The following is a 13,345-nucleotide window of genomic DNA, read 5'->3' on the forward strand; positions in this document are numbered from 1 at the left end:
GAGTATTCTGTTTTTTTCCTATACATCCATACCTATGATAAAGTTTATAGCTTAAACACAGTAGGACATTAGCAGCACTAGCATAATAAAATAGAACAATTTTAACAGTATGTGCTACTCAGCACTGTGTGTAATTTAAAACTTATGAATTGTTTATTTCTGGAATGTTCTGTGGGTGGGTAACTGAACTCTCAAGAAGTGGATGTGCAGGTCAAGGAGGATTAATGTACTTATTGTGAGCCCTCTCTGAACCTAAAGCTGGTCTCAATCACTACTCCATCCCCACTGCCCAAAATAGTGCCTGGCACTTTGTATTTATTCCAGAAATCATGTACATCGAATGCAGTAATACTAGATCATTCTTTAAAGTTTATTTCTTTTTATTTATTTAAAAGTCAGAAAAAGAGAGAGAGAGAGAACTTTCATCTGCTGACTCACTCCCGAGGTCCTCACAGTAGCTGGAGCTAGACCAGGCCGAAGCCAGGAGCCAGGAACTGCATCTGGATCTCCACCCTGAGTGACAGGGACCCAAGCACCTGAGCCATCGCCGTATGTCTCCCAGTGTGTGCATTAGCAGGAAGCTGAAATGAGAAGTGGAGCCAGGACTTGAGCCAAGGCACTCTGATCAGTGACACGGGCATCCCTAGTGTTGTCTTGACTACTGCATGAATTACCCATCTGCCTGTTTGTTTTCTTAAACACAAATCCTCAAGAGAACTTTGGGAATTGTGAGCGCTTACCATGATAGGTGAAGAATCAGGCAGCAGACTGACCACCCAGCTAAAAGTTGACAGAGCCTGAGTCTGTACCCAGGTCTCTTTGCTGTGTCATCTGTCGTCGGATCTGGAGGCCAAGGTACCAGAGGATTGTACCAGTGCCTCATGTTATGCCCAAAGTATCTTCTGCAGAATCTAGTAAAGTAGCAATTATCTCATGAATTAGAATTAAATAAAATTTAAAAATTTAGCTTCTTGGTCCACCTGGCTACATTTTGAGTGCTCGGTAGCCACTAGTGGAATATATTGGGCAGTGTAGATAGGAAACATTCCCATCATCACAGAAAGTGTTGTTGGACTGCTAGAAATGTTAGCCATTTTACTCTCAAATGTGAAAAAGTAGGGACTGGTGCTGTAGCTCAGAGGGTTAAGCCACCGTCTGCAGTGCTGCAATCCCATATGGGCACCACTTTGAGTCCAGGTTGCTCCACTTCGAATCCAGCTCCCTGCTAGTGCACCTGGGAAAACAACAGAGGACAGCCCAAGTGATTGAGCCCCTGTACTCACGTGGGAGATTCAGAAGCAGCTCCTGGCTCCTGGCATTGGCCTGGCCCCCAGCCCTGGCCGCAGCAACCATCTGGAGAGCAAACCAGAGAATGGAAAACGCTCTCTCTCTCTCTCTCTCTGTGTATGTGTGTGTGTATGTCTGTCTCTTCCTCTCTCTCCTCTCTCTCTCTCTAATTCTTACTTTAAATAAGTATTTTTAAAAAGAGTGAGATAGTAAATATCTTTTATTTTATGTCTCCTCTTATTATACCTTTGAATAAAACAAAAATGAAGGCAGCTTCATAGTTAATGGGTGTTTTTATATAGATAGTAACAAAAATTAGTCTTGTGTAGTAAATTCGTTCCATGTGTAGGCACTGCTGTGAATTCTTCGCATGTGTTGAGTAGGTGTTGGGTAGCTCAGGGAACTTGAGACGTGTACAGTGAAGCACTTGGGGGCAATGTCCACTTTGACCTATGCTGCTTCATCTTTCTAATAATTCTGGGAATTAAGGGCTCTATCAGATCCATCATGCTGCCTCCTATCTCCTTGCTTGCTAAAGCTGTTCATGGATGAGCATGTAGTGCAGCAGTTAAGAGACCACTGGTGCCACCCACATCCCGTGTTAGAGTGCCTGATTTGAGTCCTGCTTACTCCGCTTGTGATCCAGCTGCCTGCTGATGCACATCTTGGGAGGCAGCAAGGTAATGGTATAAGAACTTGAGCTCCTGCCCCCTTCCTGGGGGATTCTGATTGAGTTCCAGCCTCCTAGCTTCAGCCCAGTCTAGCCCCAGCTGTGGCAGCAGAACAGAGGTCCCTCTCCATCTGTCTTGCTGTCTCTAACTTTCAAATAAAATGGAAAAAAGTTTGTAAAAGTTGTTGCAGTTAAAATTAGCAAGCTTCCTAGCACTTCCACAGTGCTAAACAGGGTGGCATTTGAGTTTGCTATTAAGGAGCTTTCTGGCCTGTGGTAGGGATGCAGTTTTAAGTTGCTATTTTGGTTTATTGCCACGGTTTAAAGTTATCAAGGATTTTATTTGAGAATTCTTTATAGAATGTTAGTTCACATTTATATTTGCGATGACATAGCTACAGCAAGTGAGGAGATTAATACAAAAATATTTCTATTTTGGTTCTGTCTTTATGTAACACTTAAAAATTACCCCTCCCTGTCACAACTTAAGGAACTCTACTTTGTGCATTTTTGGTCACTTCATTTTTAAACCTAAGTAGGCTTTACATACTTGTCCGAGAGTTCGTGTTTCAGACTTCATAGAATGATCTGAGTTTTATTTTTATTATTTTCATAATTCACAGTGGTTAGCACCGGTGAAACTTCTTGTTTCCTACAAGGCTTTTGGCATATGTAGACTTAATGCTCTGGGTTGCATGTGTGTTATTTCTTACAGTTGTGTGTGCTTTATGATTGTCATTAATGATGGTTGTTCTTTGTGGAAGAGTAATGGGGTTCTATTGCCATGGTTGGCAGGCTGTAGAATTAGTCTGTACTCTACAAGATTGAATTTGATTGTAACTATGTTGTTTTCTTGTCCCTTTTTGGGGGACAGAGTCATGAAGATCCTGTGCCAGGCATTGTCTGGACCCTGGGAGTAGAGAAGAATCCTGTGTACTCAATGCCAACTGATTTCATGAACTTTTTTCTTACCCCCTAGGGGAAGGAGAGAAAGAGCAGAAATAAACAGATGAAAAGAAAATACCAGAGGCAAGTGTGTGAGGCCAATCAGAGGTGAAGTGAGCAGGTGTCACAGGGGGCAGGGAGAGGGCTCCTCTAGATGAGGCAGTGAGACTTGAGTGGCCACAGGGACAGGAACAGTATTTCAGCAAGAAGGGACAGCTGGTGCAGACGTTGAAGGGAGAGCAGTGTGACCAGAGACAGGTGCAGTTCAAGGACTGGAGACCAGGTCAGGACTTGGAATTTCATTCTCCGTGTTGTGTCCAAGTAGTGAAGGGATTTGCTCCCATTAAAATTTCTAGTTGGTCCCTCTGGTGTAAATGGAGAGCAGCACCTTCCTGGGCTCCATAGTGAGGGTGGAACGAGACAAGGGCCTGCTTGCCCTTCCCTCTGCGCCACGCTGCCATGATGGCAGGAGGGTTTATTGCATTGTGGCCACTGGCTGTGTTGGATGGGATGGTACTCAGGCCGGAGCAGCTGAAGGAGACAGCTGCGGTCCTGCACTTGTATGGGGTGAGGAAAAGATCAAGGGAGGCAGAAAGGAGCCACCAGGGAAGAGGTGGCAGAAGATGTGTTTCCCTGTGGTCCATGATGTCGTGTCCTTTCAGCAAACAATGAACTGAGAAAAATCAGGACAGGGTAGTGGGTTCTTCAGGAAATGACGTTTGTCCAGTGCACAGGGTTCTCCTTAATGGCTTATCTTTTCCTTCTTTTGCATATGAAATAATTGTCACTTGTCTCCCACTTTCCCATGTTCTTGGTTTGCAGAATTGGGAATTCGTAACTTACCATAAATTGTCTTATTTTCTGTTTTTTAAAAACGTGCTTGTTTGTAAAAATCTCAAATCCAGGGATTGCTGCTGTGGAGAGGCGACCAGAGGAGGCTGAGAAGGGGATAGGGCCAGAGAGCAGAGCCACTGAAGTGCTGGGTGGATGCAGCTCTGCAATCCAAGCCACAGCACAGCCGCGGGGACTCCTTGCTCCTGCTCACCATTGCTTCCACCGTCTCTCAATTTGGAAGAAGCAGAGTTCAGGTTCTGGGCCAGGATAGAGTTCATCGCTCTCCCATGCATTGCCCATAACTAATACTACATAATTGGTCAGAACTTTTCATGAACTTCTTTTGTCCTACTCAAGTTATTGAGGTATACAGAATGTCACATCCAAAAGCTTGAGAAAAAATGAGTGATGTGGGCACGTGCATTGTGCTCCGGGTGTCCCATCATATCCATGGCTGATTTCCTGTGTGTAAAAAGCTGTCGCAGAAACTTCATGACAGCTTTTAAAAATTCACTCTGGGTGTGTTTGCATGTCTTAAGGTCACCCTCTACATTGGGTCTCAGTCTGGTTGGAGCTTTGTCTCCCAGAGTAAGAAACAAAAAAGTAAGAAACAAAAAGACATAGGAAGTAGCCAAAATCATACAGGAAAGAGAGAAAAAGGGTCTTGGCATTTATCTCCACTACAAGAAATATGTTAACTTGAATGCCGACCAGGTCAGCCTGTATTTCGTTTCCTACTTACTCTGCACTGCCATTAACACAGAGCTCTGTTACACATCTTGTTCCCAGCTAAAGTACTTGATTAAGTGACCTCACAGTCAGGGATCTTTGCTGCACCTTAAATGTACTTGACCTGTAGCAGTTATTTCTAACTGAGGCTCATCCTGAGGGGGACAACGTGGGTGTGTACGGCTAAAACTGATTCCTGAACTCTGCATTAAGTACATCCGGTTGGTGCAGTATTGACTCACTGAAACCTGAAGTCCCAAGCCTCAGCTTCACCTGCCTCCCCATAGCCATGGAGATGGCTTTACTCCCCCCTGTAATTCACATAATCACTCAGGCCATTTCAGATACTTTGCAGATGGAGGATTTCAATGATATTTAATATCTCCATTGAAAATGAACAGGGCTGCACAAAATGTGCTTTGCTCCCTGGAAAAACCCTTGCCCCTTGGTAAATGGCTTCTTTGGGTGTGACCTCCAGACTTTGAATAATGCAGTACTGCAGATGCTCAAGTCGAATCGCCTGGCTGACATTAACCATGACCTGTGCTTTTTAAGGCTAATAACGATTTTTTAAATGTAAGAGATTAGAATACAGTTGAGTGTTGTGCCAGGGATGGCCCCAGTTGCAATTAAGCTGTTCTATAATAAAGTTCAACAAAATTGCCAAATAGTACATACCTTTATAGAACAATCTGGAAAACTTCCCTCCTGGTTTGCAAAACTGCACCCAAAGAATGATTGTCATGTGAGTCAGGTTGTTAGAACCGCTCAGAGAGGTTCATGGATTTGTCTGAAGAAAAGGACTTGAAATACTCTTGTATCATTGTCTGTTTGCTTTTTGAGGGGAAAATGTACAGCTTTGGAGACCTTTTAAGTAGGTTTCTTGATAAAAGTTGCTTCTATAAGGAAGGATGTAAAGGCCTTTATTTTCTCAGAGTCCCTGACAAGACATGCCTTTGTTGAGGCTGGGACTTGGTAGGGTTTGGGGTTTCGCTTTGAGCTACCAGCTGGTGCTGAGAACTGTTCCGTTGTGATGGGAAGTCGGGACACAAGGTGGCACAGTGGAACCTTGTTCTCTGCGCTCAGCGAGGCAGCTGAGAGTGAGCCGGGCCTGGCAGCTCACCAATAAATCAGGGAGCAGACCAAGGATCAGGAGCTGTTAAATAGTCACCACAGTGATGGAGGCGATAAAAAGGAAGGCCAGGCCGCCCCTCCCCTTTGCCTCATCAGCTTTTCCTGCAGCCTTCAAGATGGAAGTGACTTCATAAGCTCTGCGTATTTGTGCATCCATTCGGAAGGTGGTAACCGAGCTGGGGAGAGGCTGGTCAGGTCGCACAGTTCTCTGAAACAGAGACAATAAGCAAATTAACAGTAATAAAGAATATGAATCATGAGCAAATAAGGTAATTATAGAGAGTGGTGGGGCTTATACACACTAGGAAGGTAGACTGTGTGCATAAAGTGTGACCCAGAAGGGTCATTTCAGATTGACAGGTGGCCTGAGTCCCTGAAGAACTGACCTAAAGGAGAGGCCTGAGTAGTGACAAGAAGTCACCTACACAGATCTCCAGGCTTAGTGTTCCAAGCAGAAGGAGCTAGCCTGCAAGCAGATGCAGAGGAGTGAAAAGGAGGAGCCAGAAGCAGAGAATGCCAGCCTAGCTATGGCCATGGGGCAGAGAAGTAGGAAATAAAATGAAAGAAGTTGTTAGGATCAGATCAAGGAAGGCTTGGTGGGACACAGAAAGGAATCTACATTTCATTAAAATGGTGTTGGGAATCCGCAGGGACCTGCAGCCAGGAGACCATATAATCCGATTCATGCTGTAGAAAGCTATGTGGCCTCTGTGGATAATAGATTATAAGAGGATCAAAGAACAAAGCAAAGGGCCTAGCATTTAGGTGCTTGTGTTCCTATAGGCAAGGAGAGGCAGTGGCAAGGGAAAGAATGGACAGGTGTGGGTGGAGTCAGTCATTTTGGAGACATTTATGGTGGGAGAGAAAAAGGAGCCCCTGGGGCGGTGAGCGTCGTGGTATAGCAGGTTAAGCTGCCACTTGGGATAACTGCATTCAATATCAGAGTGCCTGGTTCTAGTACCTACTAACTCTGCTCCTGCTATCCAGCTTCCTGCTGATGAGCCTGGGAAAGCAGCGGGTGATGGCCCTAGTGCTTGGGTTCCTGCTCCACACATGGAGGACACAGATGGAGTTCCTGGCTCCTAGCTTTGGCAGGCCTAGCCCCAGCTGTTATGGGCATTTAGGGAGTGAGCCAGTAAATGGAAGTTCTCTCTCTCTCTTTTTCTCTCCAATCCTGCCCCCTCCTCTGCCACCCCTGCTTTTCAAATACATGCATGCATGCATACATACATATATCTTTAAAGAAAAAAAAAAAAAACTCTACAAAGGGCCTTGAGTTTCAGGGGTTTGGTGTCCTGTAAGGATAAAATTTGAGCTCTTCTGATCTCTTTCTTGGTCTGTGCTAAAAATAAGCAGTCGGGATAATAATCAGCCTGAAAGTCAGCAAGTCTGGTGAAAAGGGCCCCTGTGTGTGTGTGTGTGTGTGTGTGTGTGTGTGTGTGTGTGTGTTTAACCTGGAAGCTTCTCAGTACCAGTTACAGTGATTGGTTTCCCTTTGGGGCCAGTGACCTTAAAATAAGGCCCCACACAGCATCCTGTTTGGGACAAGGAATCCCTACCAGCTTTTTCTTTCATGAACTATTTTCAGCTGTTAGTTCAGAATCCCTGACCCCTCTGTATTAATAATCAAACTGAAATTTGGAGGGGCTGTTGTGGACCTTCCAGGCTACCATCCTCTCACCTTTCTATCCCAGGGAGACCTCTAGGAACAAATTATGGATGAGAAGAACAAGGTCAGCCCTTGAGCATTCAACAAAAAGCAATTCAGATGAGAAACATAGGTAATAGAAATGCCAAGCTGTCAGTCTGGCCATGAAGGAGTTTCCTTAGAAGTAGAAGCATTTTTGGACTGAGGCAAGACTATTCCCAAAACAACATAATTAGAAAAACTTTGAGAGTACATAGAGTTAGCGAACTTCCTACTTGATTCTATAATAAAGGTTAGAACTTGATAGGAATATTCCTTGGAGAAGAAAGATTGGCTACATCGTGTAACAACAAATTAGTGGTCTTTTTAGGTTGCAATTTTTTCTCTTTCTCTTTTGGTGGAAGTTACCATAACTCACTCTACTTATGACTCAATTCTTCTTTTCTCTACCTTTAATTTAAAAAAAAAAATTATCATGTAGTGTCAAGGAACATTTGCAAGCTTGATCAAGGTGCTACCTACTTGTAAAACTGTCTCCTAGTTGCAAAGCTTTGAAGACTTGCTTCATTGCCCCAAATCAGAGTTCTTACTCGACTGTTAGCATGCATAGTTTTGAATGGCCAATGATGTAGAAATAAAATAATTATCTTTGAATTTCATTTTATTATCTTTTTGAAGTTCCTGCATGGTTTAGGGCCCTTTGAATGAGACTATACAATATTTGTATTTGAAAGCCTAGGCGCTTGGCTTTAAACAAAATCCCCTCAACCATTTACCTAACTGTGTGACTTTACCTGTGTTATTTAACCTTCACCTGTGTCTCAGTTTCTTCATCTGCTGAGTAGAGATGGTACTAGTGTGTAACACACAGAGGAGTTACAAGGAAGAAATATATGTCAAAGACAAGCACTCAACACTCGTTTTTGCACAAAACCCTTGTTTTGGAAGACCCACTTTCTGTCAAAATGAGAAAAGAAACCAAGTTTTCTTTCAGGGTATCCATCACATGTTCTGGAATCAACAGCAGTACAGTGATCTGTGCATTTCAGTGACAGCTTTTCTGAAGTGACCATCTATTGCTCTAGCATGCCATGAAGACAGCTCATCTGTCTTCCCTAGGTCTTGGAGCAGCCTGGGCTGTGAATGACTCTGGGTATCTCCTCACCTGTGGCAGTCCAAGGCTTTTGACTTTGAGGTTGAAAGGCTCTGTAAACCATTAGCAACCGCCAGCTGTGCAAGCCATTTATTTCTCCTAGGGACATATTTATTAGGCTATATGTACTGTGTAATTGAAGCAGACTTCTCCGTCGCTGTAAAACCTTGACAACTACCATCTTCATCTTCTTCACAAAATGCCACCTGACACGGCGGTGGGAACGGCTCATTCCAGACATCTGAAGTACAAGCATCCCTCTCAATTATGACAGTCACAATATTTCATAATGACCATTATTAGATCCCCAAAGGAAAGAGTGTCTTCATCTTTTTGGACACCTTGGGCCTGATGATCCTGTTCTTGGCAGGTGGCATAATATTTGTGCTGAAAAATTGTACTGCAAGGTCGATGATGGTATTTGGCCAGGGGAGAAGGGGGGGTGGAGATCAAACGTATCCAAGCTAGGATCATCTTTCATTTTGTTTTATAGATTCAGTTCTGTGATATGTAGTGTTTATAAGATCCTTCAGTGAGAATGTGCTCTGGTTTAAGCTTGGCCTTGAGTTGATGTTGGCACACTTATCTAGCTTAAAAAAAAAAAAAAAAAAACTTAAGAGTCATCATCATTATTCACTGAGTCATCAATCCTTGCATGTCATTCCTACCTTTCCCCCCTCCGGATGAATAAATGCTGGTTGTCCTTCAATTTCAGCCTGTCTCTTCTGCCCCGTTCTTTATGTTGGGTTCAATTTCTTGTCTCTGTCTTCATAAGAGCCATGGTGCTTTTCCTTTGACCATGGCACTTCATGCTCAGCGCCCCGCATTACAATGCTTACATTGCTGCTGTTCTCCTTCAAAACATGCTATGAGCTGCTCCAGGGCAGAAACCTCAGTAAGTCCTATATGAATGAATAGAACCTTCTGATATATGAATGAATAGAACCTTCTGATTGAGGACAAAGCTGTGGTTGTGCATCTTCCAGGCAGATTTGCTTGAGCACCTCGTGTAGTAGCTCTGCATCCCAGGTGTGGCCTGAGTCTTCCTCCTGCTTCATTTGCACCCCGGAGGTTCTCACTCTCTGAAATCATTGGCCTCGTTGTTGATTCCCCCCTGCTCCCAGAACGTGAGCGCTGTGGAAGCAGGACCTTGTGGTTCTGTATTCCAGGCAGCTCCTGGCTCAGAGAGGGGCGCTCTGTACAGTCTGATTACTTGAGTGGGTAAGTTTTCCCTATTTTCCTTCCAAAGTTCAGTAGGAAAAGTTAGAAGTGACTGTACCTTCCTTTTTCTGTTTTCTGGACTGTCCTTAGCATTTTATCAGTGAGGAGAGGTCAGTGTCGGTGTATCTCCTTGGTGCTGGGCATTGTGGCGCAGCAGGTTAAACTGCTGCTTGGGACGCCTGCATCCCATATCATAGTGCCTGGGATCAAGTCCCACCTCCACTTCCTGTCCAGCTTCCTGCTAATGTGCCTAGGAGGCAGTCCCAGTGCTTGAGTTTCTGCCATATACTTGTGAGTTTTGACTGGTGCTCCTGCTTCCTGACTTTAGCCTGGTCCAGTGCCTGCTGTTGGAGGCATTTGGTAAATGAAACAGCAAATGGAAGATCTCGATCTCTCTCTCTTTCTCTCTTTCTCTTTCTCTCACTCTCTTTCTCTCTTCTCTCTCTCTTCAGCTTTCCTTCTCTTCCCCACTCTGTTACTCTGTCTTTACAATAAATAAAAATAAATCAACTTTTAAAAAGTTTATTTCATGGTTTACATTTTCTGAATTGAACAAAGAAGACAGACAGAATACAAGAAGGCAAGAGGTCGGTTTTAGGAGGAATGCAGGCACCAGTGCTCACTGTTCAGTCACTGGTTTGTAGTCTGTCATCAACTCGGGTTGGCTGGGGAAGTCGTAGCCTGTTGCCATTTCTTTTCCTGCATCCCTGACTGTTTCTCTGTGATCTCCCTCCCTTTCTCCCCCCACCCAGAAACCTTTTATTTAAAGAATATAAACTTCATGCTTTTCATAAGTACAACTGTAGGAACATAGTGATTCTCCCCACCCATACTCTACCTCTCTTCCTATCTTACTGTTTTGATTCATCAGCATACTCTTATGCACAAATAAATTCATTACCTGGCAGACACATTACTGTTTCATGAGCATCATTTTTACTGGTAATATTAGCATTCCATGTGGTCTTTAACTCAGTTTCTTGCCTCCTAATTTTTTAAAGATGTGACCTTTAGATCTTTCCAAGAAAGGAGAAGCAAACCATGCAACTTTTCCCTTTCTGCGTGATCTTCTCATTGCCTCCTGTATTTGTAGACGCAGTATTTTATATTTGCTGACCTCACTGAAGATTAAAACTTAGTGAAGTAAACATCACCTTGAAAATTGCTTGCAACCCCATAACGTGTGCATGGACAAGGATGGTTTCACCTAAATTGCATAGGGTCCAATAGAATGAGCACCTCAGGGTCACTGTTCAAGGTTTCACGGACTTTCTGAAATTCTATGGAAAAATGTGTGCTTCTGTTCACCTTTGCTTCAGAGAGTCTCAGTCAGCTTTTTATTCCATTTTCAATCAAGGCCGTGACCTGATAATTTAGTAGTAAAGGTACTGGAGTGGGCATTGAGCCAAGATAGAAGTAGAACAATCTCTATTTTCTAATATAGCACCACACTAAGGCCAGTAAGTGCATACCATTGTCCCACCACACTCAGTATTGACTGTCAAATAATGCTTAGATGTTTATAGAGACAGCTGTATTATACATAAAATCTAGAAAGTTTAAAAATAAGGCTGTCAATCACCCATTAATCCCAGTGTTGAAAAGCTGTATTTTAATACATTTCCTTCTGGTCTTTGCATGTGGAGTATGTATATGTGAATACATATCTACTGTTTTAGCAGTGACTGTGTATATTCTCTTTCTGCTTGTTTACCTAGCTTCTATGTCTTGCTTACTGTTTTTCCACTTGACTAAGTATTCTTTATTGTACTCATTTTTTCATGGATTCATAATTTTTCACTTTACTGATCTAGCAGTATATTGGTTCAGTCCTCTGTAATCAAAGTTTGGATTGTTTCTAATTTTTGTCTTCTTTGAATATTGCTGTGTTGAACATCTTTTCCTATGAGTCTGTGTAAGGCTGTTTGATTCTTTCCTTAGTGCAAACTCCAAATGTGGAATTGACAGTATCAGCTGTACTCTTGGGGTCCTGCGTTGAAGATTACACACTGGGGCTGGTGCAGTGGCCTAGTAGTTTAAGCCTCCACCTGCGGCATCACCATCCCATTTTGGCACCAGTTTGAGTCCCGGCTGTTCCACTTCCTGCCCAGCTCTCTGCTAATGGGAAATGAGTGGTAGATGGCCCAAGTGCTTGGGCCCCTGCATGTACCCGGAAGAAGCTCCTGGCTTTGAACCAGCCTAGCTCTGGCTGTTGCAGCCCTCTGGGGAGTGAACCAGAGGATGGAAGACCTCCCTTTCTGTCTCTCCCTCTCTCTGTAAATATGCCTCTCAAATAAATAAATAAATCTTAAAAAAAGAAATTTAATCCCTGATAAACTTTTTTTTTATTAAAAAGGATTACACATTGATAGATTTTAGAATACCAGAGAAGGTTGATGGAATCAGATAAAAATATGCTTGGGAGTATTATATCTTCCTTAGTGTCTATGAGTAACCCTTTTGCAAGCTCTCATAGTCTTCTACTTTGACAGGCTTTTTTTTTTTTTTCTAAGTAAACTTATCTTTTAGTTCCATTTTCCACACCCTTTTTTTTTTTTTTTTTTTTTTTTTTTGGTAAGATTTATTTATTTATCTGAAAGGCAGAGTTTCAGAGAGGCAAAGGCAGAGATAGAAATCTTCCATCCACTGGTTCACTCCCCAAATGGCCGCAACAGCCAGAGATGGGCTGATCTGAAGCCAGGAGCTTCTTCTGGGTCTCCCATGTGGGTGCAGGGACCCAAGGACTTGGGCTATCTTCTGCTACTTTCCCAGGCCATATCAGAGAGCTGGATTGGAAGTGGAATAGCCGGGACTCAAACCAGCGCCCATATGGGATGCTCGCACTGCACACAGTGGCTTTACCCTCTATGCCACAGTGATGGCCCTTTTCACAGGCTTTTGATGATCTATATAAACTCTCTCTCCCTCTCCCTTCCAAGCATCCATTATGTGTGTGTGTGTGTGTGTGTGTGTGTAGTCCCCTGCTCCTTGCACATTGTATTACTTGATTCACCTGGGAGTACAGTTTTCAGCACATTTTGCCTTGCAAAACTCTAAAGAATCTCACTTGTTTCATGACCTATGGATTTGTGACACAGTGTTTGTTAGAATCCTTAGGAAAATGCATCTCTTAAAATACTCCAATCTAGAGCCCTGTGCAAAAGGGAAATGAATATCACAATGAAAAAAAATGCAAATCAGTGACCTAGTACATTTTTGTTATTTGTAGCTCTACTTTCTATGCCACAGTGGCTTTCAAAGTTATCCCCTCAAAAGCTCTTTGCACATTTTTCTTGTAGTTAGTGAGTCTGCTTGGGATTCTGACTTGCTATAAACCTGGGGAAATTGAGGTCCAAACAAGTCCAAGGTTTTATTAACCTCAGTGCCAAAATGGCAGTGCTTGGTTTCATTGCTTTGCTTTGCTTTTCCCTCCCACCTTACCTCCCTCCCTTCTTTGTTTTCTTTCTTTTCTTTCTTTCAGAGTCACAGAGAGAAAGGGAGAAAGGGAGAGATCCATCTTCTATCCACTGGTTCACTCTCTAAATGGCCACAATAGCCAGGGCTGATCCAGGCCAAAGTCAGGAGCCTGGAACTCCATCCAAGGGACTGGCAGGGACTCAAGCACTTGAATCATGTCCCATTGCCTTCCTAGGCACATTAGCAGGGAGCCGGATCAGAAGTGGAGCAGCCGGGACTTGGACACTGTATGGGATGCCAGCGTCTC

General features: G+C 43.4%; 1 protein-coding gene across 43 annotated transcripts in view; it reads left to right on the forward strand.

Annotated features, from left to right (window-relative positions):
• The window catches only part of MAGI1 (membrane associated guanylate kinase, WW and PDZ domain containing 1), a 688,074-nt gene that overhangs the window by 624,980 nt on the left and 49,749 nt on the right, over positions 1–13,345 (forward strand). Inside the window, exon 13 of one of the 43 annotated variants that reach the window (XM_089305983.1) lies at positions 11,563–11,908. The exons of the other annotated variants lie outside the window; for them this stretch is intronic. Within the exon in view, the coding sequence (XP_089162109.1) occupies positions 11,563–11,705 (143 nt within the window). The 3' untranslated portion in view covers positions 11,706–11,908. Of the gene's footprint in view, positions 1–11,562; positions 11,909–13,345 lie in introns of those variants that run through there. 43 annotated transcript variants of the gene reach the window in all.

Source organism: Oryctolagus cuniculus, chromosome 10, assembly GCF_051225735.1.
Source record: "Oryctolagus cuniculus isolate XC-2025 breed Fujian yellow rabbit chromosome 10, ASM5122573v1, whole genome shotgun sequence".
NCBI lineage: Eukaryota > Metazoa > Chordata > Mammalia > Lagomorpha > Leporidae > Oryctolagus > Oryctolagus cuniculus.